General features: G+C 38.7%; 1 protein-coding gene across 1 annotated transcript in view; it reads left to right on the top strand.

Moving 5' to 3' along the window:
* The window catches only part of THSD7B (thrombospondin type 1 domain containing 7B), a 260,059-nt gene that overhangs the window by 96,694 nt on the left and 140,046 nt on the right, over positions 1 to 23,319 (top strand). The window contains exons 8-10 of the mRNA XM_085320933.1: positions 15,616 to 15,807; positions 19,361 to 19,595; positions 21,989 to 22,104. Of these exons, the coding sequence (XP_085177059.1) occupies positions 15,616 to 15,807; positions 19,361 to 19,595; positions 21,989 to 22,104 (543 nt within the window). The remainder of the gene's footprint in view (positions 1 to 15,615; positions 15,808 to 19,360; positions 19,596 to 21,988; positions 22,105 to 23,319) is intronic.

Genomic DNA, 23,319 nt, shown 5'->3' with positions numbered 1-23,319 from the left:
TGCCGGGAGCTCCCGGCACCTGTGGCCCTTGCGCTGCCTGAAACTCCCGTTGGGGAGCAGGCCATCTCCAGCAGGGCCTTCCTGCTAGGAAGGATGTTTGCTTGGAAGGTGAGATTTTCAGGCTGGATCCCCTTCCCATCCCAGCAGGGGAGCTGAGGGCAGCACTGAGGTCCGGGTGGCGCGGGGACAAGCTCCGAGCGGAGGCAGCCTTCATCCTATAGTCATGACAGCTTCATTTGCTTAAATATCTGTTTTCAAATTTAGTGATTTTAAGTACCATAGACTAAGATAATTATTTCATGAAGTAATGTTATCTGCAAATTAACCTTGGATCTTTGGGTACATTCAGAGAGAGAGAGAAGGAATTTTATCACAAATTGCCAGACTTACTGAGTTTAATGTCAAGGCCGTGGCAAGTAATACATTTAAACTGCATCTAAGTAGAAACGACCAGAATATCAAAGTCTAAAAGCAATACACATTAATTTATTCAGAATGTTTTTATTTTTTTCTCTTTCTAGTTTATATGTTCTTTTCTCACACTGTCATTTAATGAGATCGTAGTCTGATTTACCACAAAAAAAAGCAAAATGTTTTATTTCAGTAGATAAACATGAGCTTGCCCTGTGTTGCCTTGAACTAGTCCTCCAGAATTCACTTTGTTCAGCRTGGTTACTGGGCTATCGGGTTAGAGGGAAAAGTCCCCCTTATGCARACTTTCTATTGAGATCTATATTTTCATTTTCAGTGGCAACTAATATATTTCCTGTCACTCCTTACAAATATTATCTGGCAGTATTCCCAGACATGTATTTTGAAAGTTAAATGCTTTAGGATTTATATACTGTAGTATGTAGGTAGGTTGGAGTAAGCTAATGTCTGTACAGCCCACTTCTTTCCAAAAGACTGGTTTGTATCTCAGAAACAGTGCAGCTGGGATAGGGCAGTGTTTTAGCTCYGTTAATGAACTCGGATTCTCAGCTCTTTGCTGGGCTAATTAGCCCGGGGTGAAGTGCTGTGCTAGAAAACTGCTGTTGCTGGCTCCAGAGCTGGTCTGGGTGTCGTTACACAGCACAGCGCAGATACACCTTCCTGGCAGCCTGGAGTTTTGGCTGCCTGTCCAGAAACATTTCCTTTTTTTACGGGCTGAAGTTGGCCATAAAGAGTAAAGAGCAATAATTAAAATAATATTCCACAAGGTTTGCATTTTAGTACTGCAGTTTGATTAAAATTGGATCAGCTTCTTCCTCTCCTTTGAGAAATATTGCTGTCTTCATTCCTAATGAAGTGGAACCTGTGCTGTGATCAATATTGATGATGTCACTCYGGGCACCTGCAGCTCTTGCAGCCCTTTATGTGCCTCGGAGCTGGAATGGATATTTTTAATGGTACACTAATTAATGGCTCTCTGTGCAACTTGATCCTGAGTCTCGAAAGACTGTTTTTAATACTCTTTCTTCTGAGATTCACCTATGACTTGCATAGGTTAGCTTATTCTCTTAGTTGATCAGACAGAAGTAGGGACTCTAATTTTCTTGGATGATGTGCCTTTGGATCGCTCAGCCACATCCTTTGGTGTTAATTTGGCCTCTCTCTGCATTACGAGCTATCACTCTTCAAGCGTCAACTCTTGCTGTTGAGCTTAAAGAAAGGCAGGTATGGATTCTTTGAGCTTGTTTACAGACTTCCATCCTACAACTTTTCTTTTTCTTCTTCTTTTTTTTTTCCTTTTTCTTCTCCAGTCTCTACTGCAGACTGTAATAACTGCTGGAGATATCACATCTTTAAATCCAGCATGAATGCTGTGGAGTTTCTGGCTAGGGTACACTTTGGATCACATCAGTTTTGGAACTGCTTCCCGCTAAGCCAGAACATTTTAATACAGTTACTCGTGAAGCCCACAGAATTTGGCAGTGTTTTCTATCCAAATCAGTCCCACAGTACTTTGTTCCACTGTTCTGTTGTCTCTTGGCTCCTTCAGTGCTTTCCCAAAATATCGATATCATCTTTGGACTCTTGTTGCATTGCTTCCTTGAAGGCTTCTCCTATTCTCTGCCAGTGAGAGCAGTTGGAGGCAATCCAAAGTAATTAGTAAGTGTTTTGGAGACTTTACTTTGGCGGCCATATCAAATATGTGCAGTGAAAGCAGGCTTACTATGGGGCCTTTTTTTTCTGATCAAGACATCTCTATCACCTGTAGGCTCTTTGTAATTGGAAATTACCTCCTCTTATTAACACAGGAGATACCCTTTGGTCCAAATTCAGACACAGAATAAATTTATACAGTTCCCACTAAAGACAAAGATAGTTTCATCCACGTACTGTGGGGTGAAAATTTACTCTTTTGTGTCCATTCTATTTCTCTTGGAGGAGAATTTCGTTTTCTAGTAAAGGCAGTAAATTTTTGGCTACTCAGATAAGTGCCTGCAGAGGTTCATCATCAGAATTTAAAGAAAAAAGCTTACTAAGATGATGRATGGTGACAAGAGGAGTCAAAGTTGTTATCCAATCATTTGTCATGATGTGGGATGCTAAGATGTATGGATAAGAGCCCCTAAAAGTGTGTAAAAGTTTCTTTTCCAACAGTCAGCTGGTATGTAATAACTTACCTTGTGCAGTCAACCAGTGTTAAACACCCTCTGAAAACTCATTTTGTTTCCATCTCTTCATATACATAGTACGTAAGAAATAACATGTTATATATTGCTGGGAAGTATTCTACACATCATCCTAAGTATAACCCCATGATTACTGAATATACTGGCAGACTTCCCTGGTGCTTGTATAAACTCCCTTTTCTCCCTCCTCTATCCCAGTCCAGATGTTAACATTATCCATCTTCCCTGTTTTGCTGATAGTGTTCTGTTCAGGGATTTCTCCAGAGGTGTTTTCCCTGAATGCATTTCTGTGGTTCCTTGCTTTATGGTAGTTTTCCTCTAGTTCTTTCCAAACCTCAGGAGTTCCAAAAAAAGAAAATGTAGCAGCCACTGGGTACAGTGTCAGCTAGTGAAAARTTAGATTAAGTATTCATGGTTGTAGGACTGCTTGTTAATGTGTATGTATTAATATAACACTTCCTGCCAAATTTCAACATATTGGAAGGTTATGTTGCTAGTGAGGTGACTTTAAAGTGTTTTTCATCTGCAGTGGAATACATTTTAACTAACTGGCTGAGAGCAGTAAAAATCTTGCAATGTTTACCTTGTTTCAAGGAAACCTTTCCTATTACTTCTTAACATGTAAGTATTCCTCTCAAAACAAATGTGGTCAAGACCAAATATCTGAAATACTTTCTTGTCCTTCAGCAGAGAGCACTCTTGTGTCCCACATGTATATTTGCCTATACCTCTGAGCCTTCTCTTGCCTTCTCCTTGCTGCTTAGTCCACTTTACAACTGTAACAGTACAAAGCCCGTGATTTTGGCTGTAGTGTTCAGTGTTGTTTGCTGTTAGTTTCTGATCTACAGCTGGGATAGGTGACTTCAAAAGACATGGAAAGATGATGCTTGCCTTGCCTCGTTTGGGCTTGCAGTGGCATAGAATAGCTCAGTAACCTTAATTTGATCAACTCCATTGACTTTGATCAATGCTGTCAGCTTTTGATTAAACTCTGTTAAAATACAACCCTCTGCTATTTCCCCCARCCTGTTCTAGTATTTCGTGTCTGAAGAGTTTAATTGGTTCAATGTATTCAGTCGCTGGCCTCTCTAGGAGGCTGCTGTTTACTCACAGGCAGGGGAGTTTTTCTGTAGCTCAGCTGAGAAGATTTTACTGATGAAAGTCTCTGGCTTAGTACTCAGTGTGTGTGATTAGGCGAATTAAAGTCAGGATTTGGCCACGGTTCTGGAGCTTGAGTAGCATGTAAGGTTCCACCAGTGTGGTTGTATCGATGTACGTCTCAGTCGTGCTAGTGTGATCCATCTCCACGAGGACAGCGGTTACGGCCSCATGAGTTTGGGAACACTGCTCGAACCGTTTCGGACAGCGTGACCTAACAGCAGAGAGCTCAGGTGGTTGTGGCTGTGGATGTTGAGATGACTGACTGTGATTGGGAAATCTGTTCAGTCCAGGCTGTACGTGTGAAACGTTACTTGGCCATGCTTCTGGAGAAGCTAAGAAGACTTTCTATTTTTTTCCCCGTTTCCACCTTATCTATGATTGTTCAGTTACGAGAAATGTGATGAGAACACTGTATGCAGAAAGTTATGCCATTGCCTTTTTTCTAAATGATTCTGAGGTCTATCGAAGTGGCAGTTATCTCAGCTTCTAATCAATGAAGCTGAAACTAATGTGCTAAGTGACCTTTCAGAAGAAAAAGGAGGTTGTGCCAATATTATACTTGCAGTTTAAGTCAACTTTTGCATTTATCATGCAGTTGGTTGTATAAACTGTTACCTTATTGACTTGTATTGCCATATCATTTTGTATTATATCAACCAAGTTAAGTGATTTGTCTTGGTTTCCAGTTGTGATATTTTAATTACCCAGGCACCGTTAGTCTTATGACCCTTCTTCATTTAAACTTTTGATTTTATATGATCTTCATGGCTCCCAGTTTTATCTTCTGTCTGAGAGCAGATAGGTGTGTTGATACTGAAAATACTCAGCCTTGTTCCACATCCCACTGGCATTCACCAGGTCACACTTAAATATCTATGAGCAAGCTAAATTCTTTCTGTGATCTCAGGTTTTTGTGCTGAGGTTAGTCTGGAGTTCTTGTTACACCACTGTACTGGATGAAYGCTTCCCAATTGGGTGAAGTCAACAGGATTTTTTGCCACTGATTTCATTGCCTGTGGAACCAGACCGTTTTACTACAGCCTGTTGGTAACTCTCTAATACTTTCCTTCTCTACATTTTTATAGTGCTTGGGAGTCTGATGACTGGAGCACTCAATTATTTAGCATTGATCAAACCTTTTGTTTACAGCTTCTAAACAGACACTAGTATTGCCCACTTTTTTTCCAAATATATAAAATGTAATTCAGCTACGTTAATGCACAAACTTCAAATAAGCGTATGTTGTAGCCTAACCAGCCCTTTTAATGAAATGGTTTTGAATTGAAATTTCAAGTATGCATGAAGACAGTAGGATACCATTTGAAGTGTTAAAATTTCAACAATATATGGAATTAGCAGAGCTTTAATATATTTCACTGTGTGCATGCACTCTGTTGAGTAAAAGTTGTAATAAATAAAAGTTCAAAGGTAAATTGTTATTGCTGTGCATGAGAAGAGAAAGGATAAATTAGAGTAATGTGATCATGCTCATATATGTTATGAATTTTGAACTGTCTATTAGAAAGTTTGTCAAAATGTGCTTATGTTTGAAAATACAGATTAAATCTGAAGGTTTTAATATTGCTCTTCCTTACGTACATATTCCTTGAGACTATAAGTATAAAATATCTCCTGCCGAAAGCAATTGTCATAAAATGACACATTCCCATTTTAATACCTGAATAATCAGAATGGAAATATTTTCTAAGTTGTGGAGCGGTTATTGCTTTTTTCGTAGGAAGAATCTTTAGTGGTTGCAAACCAAATTTTATCAGATATTCTCCAGTTTTTCTGTTTCAGTTCTTGCTTTTCAACAGTGCATCTAAATGCCTCCTGACAGTCTTGACACTTCAGAGTGCTTAAAAAGAGAGAGGTTTTCATTTAATTTCATTTACTGATTCTGTGTTTTCCTTTAATCTAGTAGTAAAGTTAAAACAGTGGTTCTGCAACAGTAGGTGAAAAACTCCTTGAGAATGACTAGTTCTTATCTCTGCAGGCCCATTACAGTTCATACATCTTTGTTTCTGCTTTGGAGCAGCACAAGTGAAGTAATAGGTCAGCATAACAGATTTATCGGGAGGGTAGTAGTTGGCGTGGGTGCCTCTCAACTCAATGAACTACATTTGTCTGAAATGCTAGCTCAGCACATAATCTCAACTTTAGCATGTTTCAGAAAACCCTGGCTTGATGAAATTCTGACCTCAAGGATAATTCCTTCTCCTCTRCGTTCTCTAGTTACTGTCCATTTACTTGGTCTCCTGTCATCTTCCTCATCTGTCTGTCTGTGAGCAGAGGGGCACTCTGGGGAGATTACCGCTTCGGGCAGTGGCCTTTTGCAGACATCTTTGGACACAGTCTTTAGGTTTTGGCTTCACTGCTTGACGTGAAACGAGTCAGCAGCTGTGGCGTGTAGGTACTCGCTCTCTTTTGTTCTTAGGTGGGGTCAGCAACTGATTTAATAGCAACAGTCTGGGTCAGACCTTACCCCTGCCTGATGGGGTAGGAACAAGGGACTTCCACTGTCTGCAAGGTTTGAGAAGGTGCAATGGTGGAGCTTCAGCATAGCCTGTCAAGCTCTCAGGGTTCATATTCTGGTAGCTGATCTAGTGACTACACACATTTCTCAGGCTGGTATAGTCATGTCAGCCAATGCTTTTTTTTTTTTTTTTTTTTTTTTTTTTGTGTAGACATTCAAATGACAGTATTCATCTTCATCAAAGCAGAGAAAAAGAATGAAAATTTTCCTGGGAGATAGTTTCACCATCCAAAAGAAAAGAAAAAGGAATGTGCTGCCCTATCTAGACCAAAAAATCTAGAGTAAGCTTCAGGCAAAGGCTTTGTCTCAAGGCTGCTGGGAGTAATACACATCATTTTTCTCTGATGCACTAGTAGATCTGTTATCTGTCACATTTTAGTTACACTATCCAAATACAAGGTCTTCACCTGCACTGCTTACTAGGAAGGATTTCTTCTTGGAAACAATGGGATTTTCTCTGAGTGAGAGGAATAATCACAGTTTCCAGCTCTTATTTATTTATTTATTTTGGACGACTTTGAGATGTTCTGGACTGTGAATAAAGGGGGCAAATTTGTTTTTCAAAGAACAGCAATCAACTTTAAATCTATGTAAACTCACTGGAGGAGTAGAATAACAAGCAACTTTTCTAAATAAACCTTGCACCTTTTAGGTGATCATAAATGATTCACACCCTTAAATTCTTTTATTGATGCCATCCTAGCTGAATTGTAAGCAAGATTAGGCTGMTGTTACAGTGTAATCAGTGAACTGGTGGTAGAAGGTGGAGCAGTTTAGAGATCTGATGCATTGAAGAGACCTTAAATGGCACTAAAAGAATGATGCACCACTGACTCGAAGTGTCGGCATAATTATTAGTGATGTAATTAAAGTTACACCTGTATGGGCAAAAGGGAAGCACACTGAAAATGCAATATTTATTTTGTGTTGCCAACGTTGTTTCATTTCTCCTCATCTTAGATACTAAATGATCTACACAAAATACAGTAGGAATTAAACACTTCCCTTCTTCTCAAATCACAACTTCTTATTATCAATAGTTTAGGAATAGCTCAGAGTGTATTAACTGAGTGTAACTTAACCCATCTGAGAGGTGGCTTATTACCCCAGTTCAGCTTGATACATACCAATAGCAGTGTAACCCATGATTACAGTTTTTGTTTTTTATTGCTTTTGTCAACAATAGATTTCAATAATTCATTTACACCCTCAACTGATGATCATTTTGTGTTATTGAGTGTATTTTCTTCTTTTTTTTGGTCTTCTAAAAGCTGTCTAACAGCACATTTTAATATCACTCCATTCTGAGTTTTGTGGATCAATCAGAGACAAAATTGCAAAATAAAATACTAATTACTGTTAGTATTTCTGATAAGAAGAAAAAATAGCCTAGCAATAGCCTAGTATTCAATCCTCCAAGTTCTGAATATTTCCTGATAGATTTTGGAAGCTCTTGGAATTGCTTTACAGGGTTAGACCACACTTGGAGTCTGAACTAGAACACATTTTGTGTTAACTGCTTCTAAACGAGCTCTTATTTTTAAGTAGTTGGCATAAATCTAATTTTAATTTACTGTTTTCATTTTCTTTTGCATTGATCTTCTTTGTAGAGATTCAGTTGCAGACTTGGAAAAAGATGTTTTTCAAAGAGTCCAGATGGTATTTGCAATTATTTATTATCATTAGTGTTCAACATATCTGAAAACAGGACTTTTGCCAACTTAGATAAACCATTTCTGCTGTACTACAGTTTACAGTATTTCAATGTCTCATCTTAGTTACAGCTTACTCTTGGAGTAATCTTTGTGCCTAGGGGAGAAAAAAATCTGTTTTTCCACAATATGTGGCAAATTGCTAACACTTACTTTGGGAATGTAATTTCAATTTTGAATGATATCATGAACAAGCCATCAAGATACATCATTAAAAGTAGTGTAATCAGACCAAGAATCAGAGTAATCAGAACAACAGGTATAAAAGCATTGCACCTCTCCGTGCACACACACATGGATCACTTATTAGAGCATAAAAATCTTGTGGGAGTGAACCATTGCCATTGTTTGTCCTTCTACTATTTTCTATTGAGTTTTGAGAACAAAGATGGCACCTGAATTGTGCAAAAATAGTGTTTAGAGCTGACAGCTGTGATGCATCAGGAATAAAATACCACATTCTTTATTCTAAGTTAAAGTGCCCAAATACAGCCACTGAAATTGTGCTGCCCCACTGCACAAATATATAAGAGAAGATGGACTCTATATGCTCCTGGAATAAACAAGCCAACTTCTAATGATTGTTTCATCTTAAGTTTTTGGGATAAATGAATATTTTAATAGCACATAATGTTTTAATAGATTTGACTAGTTTATATAAATGGCTGCTACGATATTTTGTGTTGATTTACATTTTTCACAGAGCAATACAGAGAAGGAAGTAGAGGGACACCTGTTTCATAGTTATCCTGCAGCACCAATTTCAACAATAAATCTTAATTGTAATCAGTCTTGATCCACCCACCTGTGTAGCTTCCTCCATTTGTATGTTGCAGGGGATAGTGCAGAAAAAGGGAAAAGTATGACGAGAGGAAAAAAAATACCCCAGAACGTTAGTAAGGGTTATGTTTAGTTTTTACGTTTTATGCTTCCAGATTGCTGTGCTCTGTTAATTATCAGGAGCAGCTACTTGAATTTATGTGCTCCTCTCCAAGAACACAATGAATGCAATTTTACTTTCCTATGCACGTGAGCAATTTCTCCTRTTTCAGGAGGAGTCGTGCGCCCGTCCACAAGTTAGAATTCATTCTTTTGCTTTCACTCCCCAGCCCCGCAGGTGTTTGTGTAGGAAATGCCTTTAAATGACTAGCTGTTTCTGCGTGGGACAGGAAATACGTGGCTGGCGCTGCGGTAGGCAGGCAGCAGGCCTGATAAGCTGTATCGTATTTTAACCTCCGGGTTGGTGGCTGCTGTATAATAAGGCAGAGTCTGAGAGCTGGGATGCTCTCTGCAGCCTTGCTAGCTGCTTGCTGAGATGCCCCCCGGTGTTCCCGTCGCCGAAGATCCCTCGGACTCGCAAACTGATTTTATTACGTATTTTTACATAACTAAAAAAAAAAAAGATAAGCAGGCCAAATTGCAGTAGGGGACATGAAGGAAAGAAAAACAAGTATCACTTCTTTCCACAGTCTTCAAAGTCTTTTCTCTCGTAATCACTAAATTTGTCGCACGCTGCTCCTTTTGGAACAGCCAGGGGACATGGTCACGGCCCGCGGCGCAGGGATTAGGGCAGAACTTCTTCGTGTTTTACAGTGATTCTATAATGTATTTCCAGACACGCTATTTCTTCTTCTAACTTACTCTCTGCTGCCCTGTGTCTGTTTTTTCATACTTCTCTTTATCTTTTCACTTTCCTGTTTCCTTCTTCTCCTGAATGTTTCTTCTGTATTCCTTATTCTTCACTGTGAATTATGCAGTTGAAAATAGTTTTTACTTTGTTTAATACTGCATTCTTACTCTGTTATTGGATCCACTTTCTTTGCTTTCTGTTCATTGTTTTACTTTTTTCTGGAATGTTATTTGCTGCATTTTTTCATAATTGCATTTTAGCTAAGTTTTCAACTCAAATCCTCAAATAGTGCCATCTATTTTCTTTCTTCCTTTTTTTGTCCCCAAGGATGATCCTAGCTATATTTGGGCTTATTTCTTCTTTTCCCATGTGAATGACTTTTCTGCCTCTCAGTTACATCATTTATTTCGTGATAGATCTTTACCCCCATTCTTCTTCTTTGTTACTTCATTCTTCTTTTCTGTTACGAGGTTCTGATAATAGTGATGGACTGCTGCAGTTAAATTTATTCCATACACCGCTGCTTTCCTTGACAAAACTGACACCACTTGTCACAGATGTTCTTACCTATTGACTGGCATTAAGAAAAGTCAACCAGGAGCCAAGAATTTCAGTCGAGTGTGACGTTGGTCTTCCAGTCCAAAAGTCAATGTATGCAGGAAGACTGAACAACAGCAGCCTGTGGATGTTTCAAGGTATCTCTAACACTGGTAGTGCAACGTGGAAGAAAAATCAGTGACGTTGCTAAAACATGAGCATATCCGAAGTAGCTATATCCAATTTCTCCTATTGTTATAGTTTGATTGTTATTGCTTTTAAATGTAACATTTCTGTTAGCTGATTAGATGTCTAGGCCAAGGTTTTGCCGTCAGACTGCTTTCTCTGAAGGAGATATGCAATTGCCGTCAGCAAACTGGCATACAGTCAATATGAATTTTTCTGAATTTACTACTGTCTGTTGACATCTTATTCTGTTATAGGCAAGTATTTAATCAAAGTTTATTGTCATTCTTTTCTGAGATTTAAATGGGACATAAAATTTTACGATATGTATAGTATTTTAGATGACAGCTTCATTATTTTCGGAGAAAAATTTCAAATGCTACAAGGAGAAATATTGATGTCAAACTGGTAATTGTCATTAAATATGCGGCATTTTTGCAGCAGTCATTTGTGCAAAAAATAAATTTTCAGTACATCCTGGTAGCAATGCAAAGCTATCTAAAATGCAATTCCTTCATCTTGGGCCTTTCATAGAATCATAGAATCAGTAAGGTTGGAAGGGACCTCTGGAGATCATCTAGTCCAAGCTCCCCCCACTGCAGAGACCAGAGCTCCAATATTTCAATCTTTCCATAGGTTTAAAACAAAAAACAAAACAAAACAAAACAAAAAAAAAAAACCCATAGTATAATGGTGAATGGTAAAAGGAGGATATTAGTTCATTAAGTTGATCATGTTTCAATTTCTGATGGCTAATGGGACTTGGGTTTTTTTTGCTACTTTAGTCTTACCCCGTCCAAATGACTTGGCTTCTTTGCCATTCTGCATTTCCCAGGTTGTAAAATCTTTTGCCTGAGCCATGAGGCACGTCAGTGTGTCATGGGAGCTGAGTACTCAGGTCACTGGGAAGAATGAAAATAATACGCTGGAGCTGCGGTTCCTGGGAGGCATTATGTAAAATAAGCAGATGCAGTTTAATGTTGAACTGACTCAGAATGAAATGTTTAGTGCGTCACAACAGCACGACCGTGGAAGTGGCTTGTCCTTTCAGAATTCAAAAGACAATAGCAAAATAATTGCGTTTTCTGGAAAAATATGCTCACTTTTTCAAAGAGAGTTGTATATTGTTTCTTCTTTTCTGAGATTTTCATTCATGTGAATATAGATGAACCAAAAATTCAATTCAGAATTTTATTTATCTGTTTGTGGTGGTGGTTGCTTATTCACTTTCCTCATGATCTTTTCCTAGAATTTAAATTAGGGACCAGGTAATAATGCAATCTTATTAGCAGATATACTTGCAATAATGCCATGCTTGTCTTTTATTTCCCACAGTTATTACACCCTGATACTAGAAGAAACAGGATTAAATCCCTCCTATTTTGAAAATGTTATCTGTTGAATACATTCTATGTATTTATTTTTATTAAAAAGTGAAGTGAGCAAGTAACGAATACCTGAAGGGAGCCAATGAAGACGATGGCCATCACTGATGGTGATTAAATTTGATGAGCTGGATCCAGTCCGCACTAACTAGTCTGTTTTTTTCCCCGTTTGAAATTGCCTATTGTCCTTTTGTTTTGACTGCTCTGTTTACTAATGAACAGTCCCCAAGGTTTATTCTGCCCCTGCAGTTCACACCCAGTACAGAGTTCCCCGTGGAGGGACCTGCTTTGGGTTCTGCGTAGGAAAGCCCAGTGATCCGCAGAAGTACTGCTCTGCTCTGAACTGCCACTAAGTGTAATTCCTGGGTAGCCCAAGATGAACTTTGGAGCAACATCATCAGTTCTGATAGGGAGCTAAGTTGTAAGTATTGTTATCAGTGCTATCCCTCTCTCTGCTTTTCTTGAAAGCAGTGCAGACTGACTGGGATCCGTATGATGTGATTTGCCATCCCACTGCTTTCCATGGCTGGTTTCAAATGCTACGCCTTGAGACCTAAACACGTGCTTGGGGGGAATGCATATTGTGTTTAGATGCATTATCTAGGTGCTTAAAGACATTAGTCTTATTTAGCAGAGAGAGTAAACATCCTCTAGAAAGATTATTCAGAATATCTGAGATAAGAATTATACCTTCAAGCTACTGGGTGAACAGTTAAAATCTCCGGAGAATGTAATATCCCTTGTAAATCTGTAGGAATGCATTAAGCACATTTCAGATGTATCCTATTTTAGTATTTTTCACGGAAAATGAAAGATTATTGCCTTCTTTTCTAATATATAGTAATTTTCTGAGAATTCTCTGCTAGGCAGCTGTTACAGAAAAATGTAACACTTCTGTATTAACACAAGCTAGTAATTAAACCTGAACACAGTGACTGGAACTGTAAAGTAAATCACAGAAGTGAATATAGAATTGCACCTTCATGCACTTGGTTGTAAACTCTTTATAACAAAACTCAAATCTTTCTTTGCTGAAGAACCACGGATTGCAGCCTTTGTTTGCAGTGCTACTGTTGTTGCTGTCGTTTGCTATAAATCCAGTGTGGAAAAAAAATCACTAGGTGAATAAGTGGAAAGAAGATTTTTCTCCTTTGCCTCACTTCCCCATGGTATGGTTGCTTTAAAATCTGTGGAATCAGAAAGGGGAAGTACCAGTGCCTCCCTTTAACCTGAGCTCACAGGTGGGAAAAACCACTCTCAAGGAGACCAAAGTGTTTCACGCTCTCTTCTGAGTAGAGTGGAATGAGTTTAGAGAAGATCTTCTACAAAGGCAGATTAGACCAGTGGAAAAGYTCCAGTGGCTTTCAGCAAAATCTGGTTCTCTTTAATACTTGTGTATGTCATACAATCTGATTGCTTGAAGAGTTGGACTAAATCCAGGATTCACTTAACGTGATGGCATTCCCTTGCCTTAAAGTCCATGCATAATGAAGGTAGGTTCTTGCATGTATGAGGAGAGATACATGCTTACAGTGGCCAGTGTCTATGGTAGCACCCCAGGCCTGCAACCCATCTCGTGCCTTGTTCTCAGCAGCCTGTTGTTGACTCTGTGAATGCCTCCTTTGCTTCCTTCCTGGGAGTATAAYGATGGGAAAGGAGGATGGATATTTTACTGTTCATTTCACCAAAGCATATAATCTGCTGATGTTATCRTACCAATGATTCCAATAAAATCAAGCCTGACCAGGGTGCCCTCATGTTACCTGCTGCTATACAGACAAGCTGTCAAAATCTTATCAGGGATTTTGACACTAAAATAACTCAAGGAGATGGTTGGAATAAGGCTTACAGGTTTATTTGGGATTATGTAATTTTTCTCTAAAGATAGTTTTCAGCATTATGTGAGCATCCAAAGCAGCAGTGGTGATAATGGGCAAGTCCAAGTGGATGAGTAAGCACAGTTTGCAGGGATTACCAAATGCCGTACAGCTGTAGACCTGTGCTCCTCAGGACTGGAGGCTATCTGTAAGGCGGTTTTGGTCTCAGTCTTGTCACTCAGCAGATTTAACCCTACAATAATTGAGCGTATTGAGCATTTCCTGATGACCAAAGGCATGTGCAAAGGAAAAAAAGGACCAAAAAACCTGTATATTTTTAAATGTCTCTTGCAGTCTGATTGCCTGCTAGATTCTCGGTTACTTCTCGTAATATGCTTGAAAAGTTTTTGTGCTGCAGGGGCAATAAGCCTGTATTCATTTAGGGACGCAACTGCAGATAATACCACTGGGCTACTGACAGCTGGGGGCAGTCTTGCTGGCAGCCTGCCTGCCCCTCTTGTTTACTCACCGGTGCATGTGTTGTCTTGCAAAAGCAATACAGATTTTTACCCTCTTAGTTATATTGCATTCTGGGCTGCCTTGCTACAGACCTCCGTTCCTGTAGCGTGTGAGGTGAAAGAACCAGYGTTATTCTGTTGTTGCCATTATGAATATTTTTTTCCTACATATAAGTTGAGCCTGAATAGCCATTATATTTTTTTCTAGATTCATAATTAAAGAAACCTCAAAGGAAAGCATCGTAACTGTTATAAGGGTAAAAGGGGTAATATTCAGAGTGAGCTTGTTGCTTATAAACGGTTTGATTTGAGCTTCAAGAAATTTCAGATTTGTGACTGAAAATTCTTGATAGTACGGTAGCACCAAGCAAGAGAAAAGTGTAGCAAAGTCAATCATATCTGTCCATGGTTTGTAGAGTTAATTTCTGCTATAATTTGAATTTTCTGCAAAACATTAGTTGTAATTCAGTGCCAGAAAAATCACGAATCATTTTGTTTCATTTTCATGAAATATCAGTTATGCTTTTGTCATAATTCTATGTAATTAATCAAATTACTGGTCGTTTCCTTTGCTGTTTTTAAAATAAAATTGTGCTTTACTTTACTTTTTAGGCCATAGGCATTGGAAGGTGTATTTATTCAGCTGGGTTTCTGTGTAGTATGTATGTTTGGATCATATCAACAGTGGAAAGCCGCACTCATACATGCCTGAGGTCTCCTCTGTCTTATCCCTTTTTTGCTGTGGAACTGATGGGTAATTTTGTTCTGCTCCCACTCTGGGAAACTTGTGTATTCCCTGGTATATTCCTTTTCCCCAGGCCTGAGGAGGGGGAGGTATGGCTGGGGCGTTAATAAGCTGCTCTCCTCTCCATTCTCGGTTTTAGAGAGATGCGTCTCATCAGGGAGGATGGTTTTGTTCCCAGTCCCGTGGTTCATCTCCAATAGCGAATATTTCCTTTTGGGGCAGGGGTGATCCAACAAATCCATTATTCTGCATTTCCTGGGGTTTAGGTGAGAAGCACACTTGAAAGTGGTGCATGGCTAATTCTGTGATGTTGAAGAATAATGACCAAAATGTCTATCAGACACTTCTGTGGCCTGCTWGTGGGAGAAAACCATCTTTTGTGGGACCTGTGCAGTTCACGTTGTGAAAAATAAGCTCTATAGATGCAGACACCTGGAAAGTATGGGGCTTGTGGTCATTGATTTTATAGTTTTTTACTGATTGAATCATGCTGTTCCCTCATGGTTGCCACCTTTATGAAGCAGACCGTAGCCAAGAGGTCATACCTCAAAGCACATTTTTCTTTTTTGCTTTTCTGAAGAAATATCTCAGTTGGTTTGTGGAATACTTTACTTTCAAGCCTGACCAAATGCACTTTTATAGTATATTCTTCCATTGACAGGCATACATTTAACATAAAGTCTGGCTGTGTGATACAGACCATGGATATTGAACCGAGGCTAAACTTCCTCTGTGTTTTTATTTAATTTTATCTTGTCTGTATCTTCCAGGTGAAGAAGTACCGCAAAACCTTTGCTCAAAACTTCTCCGTCCTGAAATAGCGGCTTGTGAAGTACCTTGTGCCGCAGACTGCATCGTCAGCGAATGGTCGCAGTGGTCTCCATGTTCCCAGTCGTGTTCCAGTAAAAAYGCTGAGGGGAATCAAAGCAGAAGTAGGTCGATCTTGGCCCTTCCTGCAGAGGGTGAGTGGTAAATATTTGAGATTGGTCACTGCTTGTTCGTTCAAGGACTTGGCTTGCATTCCTCTGCCAAACTGTGTTTGAATCGGAGCTAAACCCAGTACAGCAATGATGACAAAAAATAATACTTGTATGTACTTTATGCCTAGCAAGTAAATGTTCTTTACCAGCTTGAAGTAATGCATGGAGAAATTCTACAGTTCAAAATTATTTATTTTAGCCCATAAATTATTGAACATTAAAGGCCTAGTCTGGGCTGAATTTACTTCAGCTGCRTCCTACACTAATGAAATTATTGAGTGACCTAGACTCCTCATATAAGTGCTTTTATATAGGAACATATTGTTACTGATTTAGAAGGGAGGAAGCTGTGAAAATGAGGAGATAGAAAAGGACCTTGATTATTATTGCAAACCTAAAATATGTAGGTCTTGTTTTTCTGTTGGAATAAGTAAATTACCCTTGATGAATTTATATAATTTCCTCTGGATCTTCACTGACACATTGTCTATCTGGATTTAAACATTTTAGCATTATGGTGATAGTTTTTTATACAAACTATTTCTTAATAGAATTATAGTCTTCCAGCTATAGTTACACAGGTAACTCATTGAGTGTATTGATTTATCACACAGGATTGGACTGATACCGCACTGAGTTCATAAAAATTCATAAAACAGTAACAGGTCCAACAGAYTAAAGCTTTGTTGACACAAAAGAAAATATCTATTATTGTCAGCACTGTGTGCAGCTGATCCAGCAGCAAAACACTTCAAATGAAATCTATTCTGAGACAAGCACTGTTAAAAACTATTTTTGGAAATTATCATTAAAACCACGTGCTCTTTCTGGGGCAGTGTAAGGACTCGATGTTGCAAACTCTTACTCATGTGAATGGTCTTTATTCACATAAATATCCTTATGCACTTGTAAAGAAAATTGGAATCCTTCAGGATGAAAACTGCTGTATAATTGCAGATTGATAATAACCACTTCTGAAAAGTGTATAAGGTAGAGAATAATTCAAATGAAAAATAAAATCTTCTTCATGTTTTCCATGGAGGGGAGACAATGCAAATAACAGATAAACTTGGAATTAAAAAAGTAGAGGAAAGTCTGAATAATTGTTAATGTTAAGGAATGAAGACCAGAAGTACTGAGATCTTAAAAATATGTAGCCTGAAARCAATAAACTAAAAATGACATACTTTGAACTGAAAACTTAAAATTCCTCAAAAAAGTATAATTAACTAATAAACCCTATTAAACTATTAAACCCTAACTTTTTCTGAACATCGTAAGCAGTGAGTGCAATAGCTTCCTATACAGTGTCACACAGCTTCAGAGGTGCTTGGTAGTTGATCAGACTTTGCGAGTGAATGGGGACTAAAGCAGAAATGGATTTTCTATTTTTGTCACTGCAGTACTAACGTTATGTTGGTACGCCGTTAACCTTAGCTCCTGTCCCTGACTCTTTCACACCTAGCTCATAAGCGTGCCACCAGTTTTGGCAGAGCTCCAGTAACATTGCAGTTCCCATTTCATTTGTTCTGCACCAGCTGTGACAGGAGTAGCCTTGACTGTCATCTCTGAAGGACTTCTGAATCCCACCTCCTCSACTGACTCTAACTCAAACCCTGGGGGCATTTTCTCCAAGCTTTTCACTAGATCTCATAGTATGAGGACTAGGAGGCAGCTAATGAAACTAGAGGAGGTTGATTTAAAGCAGATTAAAAAGATATTTCTTTACACATTGGATAGCAAACTTGGGCAACTTGGTGTTGAAGGAGATTGTGGAGGCAGAGAAGGGATTAGACCAATTTGTGGACGATAGTTTCGTAAATGGCTACTAAAAGGTCTTGGCAAGGATGTACTCTCCAGCATTTCTTGTACAACCATTGCAAGTGAGCTGCAGAAAGCGGCCAGGCTCTTTTGCTCTCCCTAAGCAGCATCTCCTGCTGTCAGTTTTGGAGACAGAGTATATTCTACATATATATATGTATGTATATGTATGTGTATGCATGTGTATATATAGAACATATATAGAATATAGCTGGATRGACCATACCTTCCCTGACATTCTTAAGTTAAATTGCCTCATGATTTCCCTCCACTACTTAGAGCTTCCTTACCATTGGCATTCCTTAAAAAAAATCCCAAAAAGCAAAAAACAACCCCCCAAGCCCTTTGCTTTTTCCCTGGGAAGCTGTAATATGCTCTGCATTATATAGAGAGGCATAGTTATAATTTTTTCRTAGTATTTTTTTTCTGTCTGATGGACACTAGACATTTTGCCATTTGCCTTTTATGTTTTTTACATTTACTCAAACATACAAGAGCAATAACTGGTCTGCAGTTTTCCTGCCAAGGAGAAGTTTCCAGGAAAGTAAGCTAAGCTGGTAGGCCAGATTATCTCCCCATTTTCTGCTCCATCATGGTACTAAGCCGTTCCGAGAGCACAATGTGGAACAGTCCATTCTCATGAAAAGAAGAGAAAGAGGACAGTAATGGACTTGATTATCCAAATTAGCGTGCTGCGTAAGAAATTACTACCCTTCTTTTTCTTTTCTCTGTGTTTCTGATTGGGGCCGTTTAGGGTCACACATTATGTGACAAGGCGCAGTCCCGCAAGGTGGTGAGYGTCCTTTTGAGGAGCAGGATGACTTCATCTCCCGTTGATTTCAGTTCGGCGGCATAAAGATGCTCTCTGGCTTTGTGGATTCTGGCCCCAAYGCTTTAGTTCTTAAGAGAACCTCTAGCTTTAATTTTGATGCACTTTTGTCATGTCATAAGTTGCTAAATTTTCCCTTTTGGAGGAGAAAGACTTTTATTTTAGTCATTTTTACTTCTTTCTTCCTGAAATGACAATACTTACTGTTACAATTTCACTGCATTACTTCCTAGCTTTTGAGCTATAAACGTCTGATTCTTTTACGGGATAAATTCAGGTTACTGGTTGGAATTACAGTATTTTAGCAAAATCTTTGGACACAAGTTTGAAAGAGGCTGCCTCAGCAAAGTAAGGCTTCAAACTCAAAACCTCTTTCAAGATTTTCCCCCGTGACTTGCAGATGAGAGTGTCAAACGGTACATGCATASAACCTCCAAAGCTGTGGTGCAGAATCAATACACGAAGGGAATCCTATATTGGAAAGGAATGTTCCTCCCTGGGAAGTTAGTAAGGAGGATGAGCATAAAAATAATGCTTAGTTTGTCTTTAAACCTAACTGTGTATTTGCTGCATGATCCTGGCATTTAAGTGGAGTCAACGTTGCTGTGTGTAGGAGTAACAGTAAGGTAACTCAGAAATACACTTTGCCTATTTCTGTTTTCATTATACATTGGAATACAATTTTATGCAAGGCTAGTTTAATGGGGAAACAATATTTTAGAAGATTGTTATTGCAGCCATAAAGGTCAGCAGCTTTATTTAAGCTTTATTTATTTATTTACAACAGAAAAAAAAGGCAGAACTGTCATTTCTATGTATTTTTCTATAACTATTTTTTGCCATATGTTATAAGGTAAAATATTGTATTCTCTTGACTATTTCCAGGTGGAAAAGCCTGTCCCCCTGCCCGAGCCCTGCAGGAGCACCGTTTATGTAATGAGCATCCTTGTATGCCTGTCTTCTGGGAAACATCTCCCTGGAGCGCCTGCTCTGAAGGRGTGCTGGAACCCACGCTCAACACCACTGTACCCTGGAGCCACGAWGCTACCTGCGGAGTGGGCGTTCAGACGAGGAGGGTCTTCTGCACCAAGAGTGGTTSTGGCCAGGTTACAACCAAAAGGTATTTAAGAAAGTTTAGGTTAGTAGCATTAGGTTATTACAGTGAGGTGATTAGGTTACTATGGCTTTGTATATGGCTTGAGTGACCATTTGTAGTTAAAATAGAGAAAATATGAAAGTGTTTTCAAGTGGTTTAGGGAAACTGCAGCTTTGAAAATAATTTTATTTCTGAACAAGTTCTCTACTATTCCCTCACCCCTGTAAAAGGGATGCTAATAAYATATATATGTGTGTATGTATATTTTTTATATATATATGTATATATGTGTGTATATATACATATATAAAATAGCTAACCTCTTTTTAATTCTGTATGTAGAATCAAGGAAAATACACTTTTCAGTGGCACCAAATTTTTGCTCTAGCTTTTCTGATATTYTTGTTCACAATTTTTGTGAATGTGTTTCCTGAAAGACAGTTGGGAGGAAAATATAATCTGAACATAACATTCATCAATACATTTCTAACAATACTCTAATAAATAGACTTTGCATTATATTTACTCCATTAAAGGCAGAACGATATGTATGGTATATGTCGTTCTGTTGATTTATATGGCTTTTGTATTGAGTACCAACACAGTAAAATTATGTATTCTGCAGTAAACATATTATGAATTTTGCTTTGCTTTACTAAACTAGGAAAAAGAGTAGCACAGATGTTTTTCCTAATATAAAAAAATTAAGATACTGCTAATTATTTTGCACTGTTAATGAGTCTAGAGATTTACAGCTGAGTTTCATTACTTATTATAGCTCTCAAAACAATCCTGTTCATATAAGCAGACTGTGTTGATTTCAGTAAAGTTAATTAAAATTCTTGAGGTTAATGAGATTAATTAAATAAAAGGAAAAATCCCACATTCATTTATAGCTACAGTCCATTGATATGCTGTAACTTTGTCTACTTAAACATTGTTTATAGATTCTGTGTAATGTCTAAAATCATTGTCCCCTTCACTTTTGAGATAATCTAAGGGGAAGTGGAATTGAAAGGAGAAAGTAAATATTCACAGGAAGTACGGCTATGAGAAGGGAAAAAAGGGCCCCAGCCCTCTTTCCCTCCCACAGGGCAGTGTGGAATCGGCGCCCTTTGGGCTACAGGAGCTAATCTGCGATTGCCTAAACGGAGTAAGGTTTTTCACGGGTGTATTTGATGTCAAAGTTTATGAAAGCTGATCCAAAGTAATGCTGGGTTTAAAACTGCTGCAGCTATAGTGCACTAGTGATATGGCTTCAGGAACAAGTTATATTATGTCAATAAATAACCTTTGCATATTGGCATACTGATTTTTTCCTATTACATGACTTTCCTGATTTCACAAAGAAACATTACACAGTATTTTATGAAGGTGCAAGCCAAAGAAGGCTGAATAAAACCAAGAACTGTGCAGAAAAATATTTCTCATCTTACTGATTAGATAACAGAATTCTACCTTCTAGAATAATCATGCTGAATGAGAAGAAATGTCTCTTTGTATTTATTTGCTTTTAAATTATACCTCTAAGTATCTGATTACCATCTCAGTCACGGAATCATGACTTATTTTTTTTTTTCCTGGCGTGGTTTAGTGGCATATTCCTTCTCTAAATGTGCTCATTTGGTTGCATGCATTTCTAGGTATTTTTGAGTGGTCTGTCTACAAGAAATTAATAAAAATTAGAAAAGGCTAATTCTCTCTGTGTTCCCTTGTTGAAATGCATGATGTGCCAAATCTCAGAATACTGCCCCTTTGCCACCCTTCTAGTTTTTAATTATCAACTATTTCTGAAATTTTTATTAAAAGATGCGTTACATTTTCTTTATTTAGGAGTTAAAAATGAGTTAAAGAATCATGAAGGTCTTATTATTATATTATGTTATATAACATTTCAAATAAAAATCTGGGCCTGAGTCCTGAGCTGTGCCTGCAGATTCCCATCCTAGCTCAGGAACTACTACTTTGTGGTAGTTTGTAGGCTRCTTTGTGTTTCCTAGTGGTTGATAGTTAAGGAATATCATATCAGTCCTTATACACATCTGTGAGCGGTTTAAAGGCTCTTGTGCGTTGTATTAAAGCCTGACGGGACTATCTGGTAAGCACAACTACTCACTTTCTTCRGTAATATCTCTTTTGCTTCAGCGAGCATCATGTTTTAGGCATCGTATAGAAAGCTATGCTTAGTCTTTAGTCATCAGGCCAAACGTCACATTTTTTTCTGGCTATGCAAGTATACTAAATTGAGTTTGGTTACGTGAGTGTGAAAGAGAAGAAAAGCGAGGCTTGCCGTGAGCAGAAGTGAGGTCTTTGTTACGGCAGTGCGCTCACAGCTCGACACTCGTCCTAGGAGTAAAATGTTTCTCCACGGTTTGATTTCTGRTTGATGGAGTGACATCTTTGTGTTCGTTTGATAGATGTCCAGATTCCATTAGACCTGAAACGGTGCGACCATGTCTTCTGCTCTGCAAGAAAGATTGTGTTGTTACGCCTTTCAGTGAGTGGACTCGCTGCCCGACAACATGTCAACCTGGTAAGCCTTTAAAATGAGAATGAGGCTTTAGGCAARTGTTGAAACCGTAGTGTTATTCATGATGTTTTCAAATCACATTTTCAAGAATATTTGTGTTGTTCACATTGTGTGTTAAATAATGAACCCATAAGTGAGCAAACAAGTCTTCATATCTTCTGAGTTTATACTCAGATAAGTAAAAGTTATCTTGAGGAAAAAGTCTATCTTGTTAGATAATCAAGTCCTTTACCCCTAAATSTCCTAAATATTTTTTTCAAGCAACTCATTCATGTTTGAACTATTTTTAAAATCAGAAGTCCACTTAGAGGAGATCCTAGCTTATTTTAAATTTGGGTAAACCATTTTTACCTGTGATTTTACTGTGTTCTGCCTGTTTTCAAACTGTGCTGTAGTAGAACTGCCAGTCATCTAAGTTCCTGTCATAAAAGCTCCTGACCTGGGGGATGTCCCTCTACCTGCAACCATATTCACCTTGCAGATGCACATCAGCTTCTGACACTTTGACTCTGGGCTATTAGAGAGAGAAATTTTCATACCTCTCCAGGCTCTAAGATTCTATGAGAAATATGGCATTGCATTTATATGGAAGGAATTGCCACTCTAAATTGCCGTATTTGAATTTTTGTTGCGAAGTTTTCTAGCTACATCTGAAAGGCAGATACTTMATGTTTTCACATGAGAAGGGAGGAACTTGGCAAAGAGCTTTAAAATGAAACCAAAAAGATTTCTCCCCGTTTGGTTTGTTTARTCTATGTCTTGATACCAAAGACAGCAACGAGGAGAACCGGGTGACACCAGGAGCAGAGGGATACCTGCAGCCCCTGAGGATTTCCTAGACTCTCAGGCATCTTGAGTGCGCTACTGCTGCCTTTGCTTTGAAGTTCTTGCTCTGACCTTAGCAGTTCCTTGTTCTCCAGAGTTTCCTTGYGGTTCTGTTTCCTGGCAGCAGAAACGGGTCTTAGGGATTTCACACACAGACTTCGGCTACTGCCAACACATGTAATGCTAAAATGGGAAATGCCTGCACCAGGGTAAACATAAGCAAGCAGYAGTGCCACATTAATGAACACAGAGAGAAAGAAAGGATCCACAAATACATGAGCACCTCCTTTTTTCACAGCGCACTTCTGTGGGCGCCTGCAAGAGGGCACGAGGGACGTAAGCCTAGTGCGCCGGACAGTCAAGGAGGATTCCTTCGTGTGGGGAAGRCAGAGC

This window comes from Rhea americana, unplaced genomic scaffold, assembly GCF_003343005.1.
Source record: "Rhea americana isolate MKP2758 unplaced genomic scaffold, rheAme1 scaffold_67, whole genome shotgun sequence".
NCBI classification, from domain to species: Eukaryota; Metazoa; Chordata; class Aves; order Rheiformes; family Rheidae; genus Rhea; species Rhea americana.
This window is presented reverse-complemented; position numbering and strand designations above follow the sequence as displayed.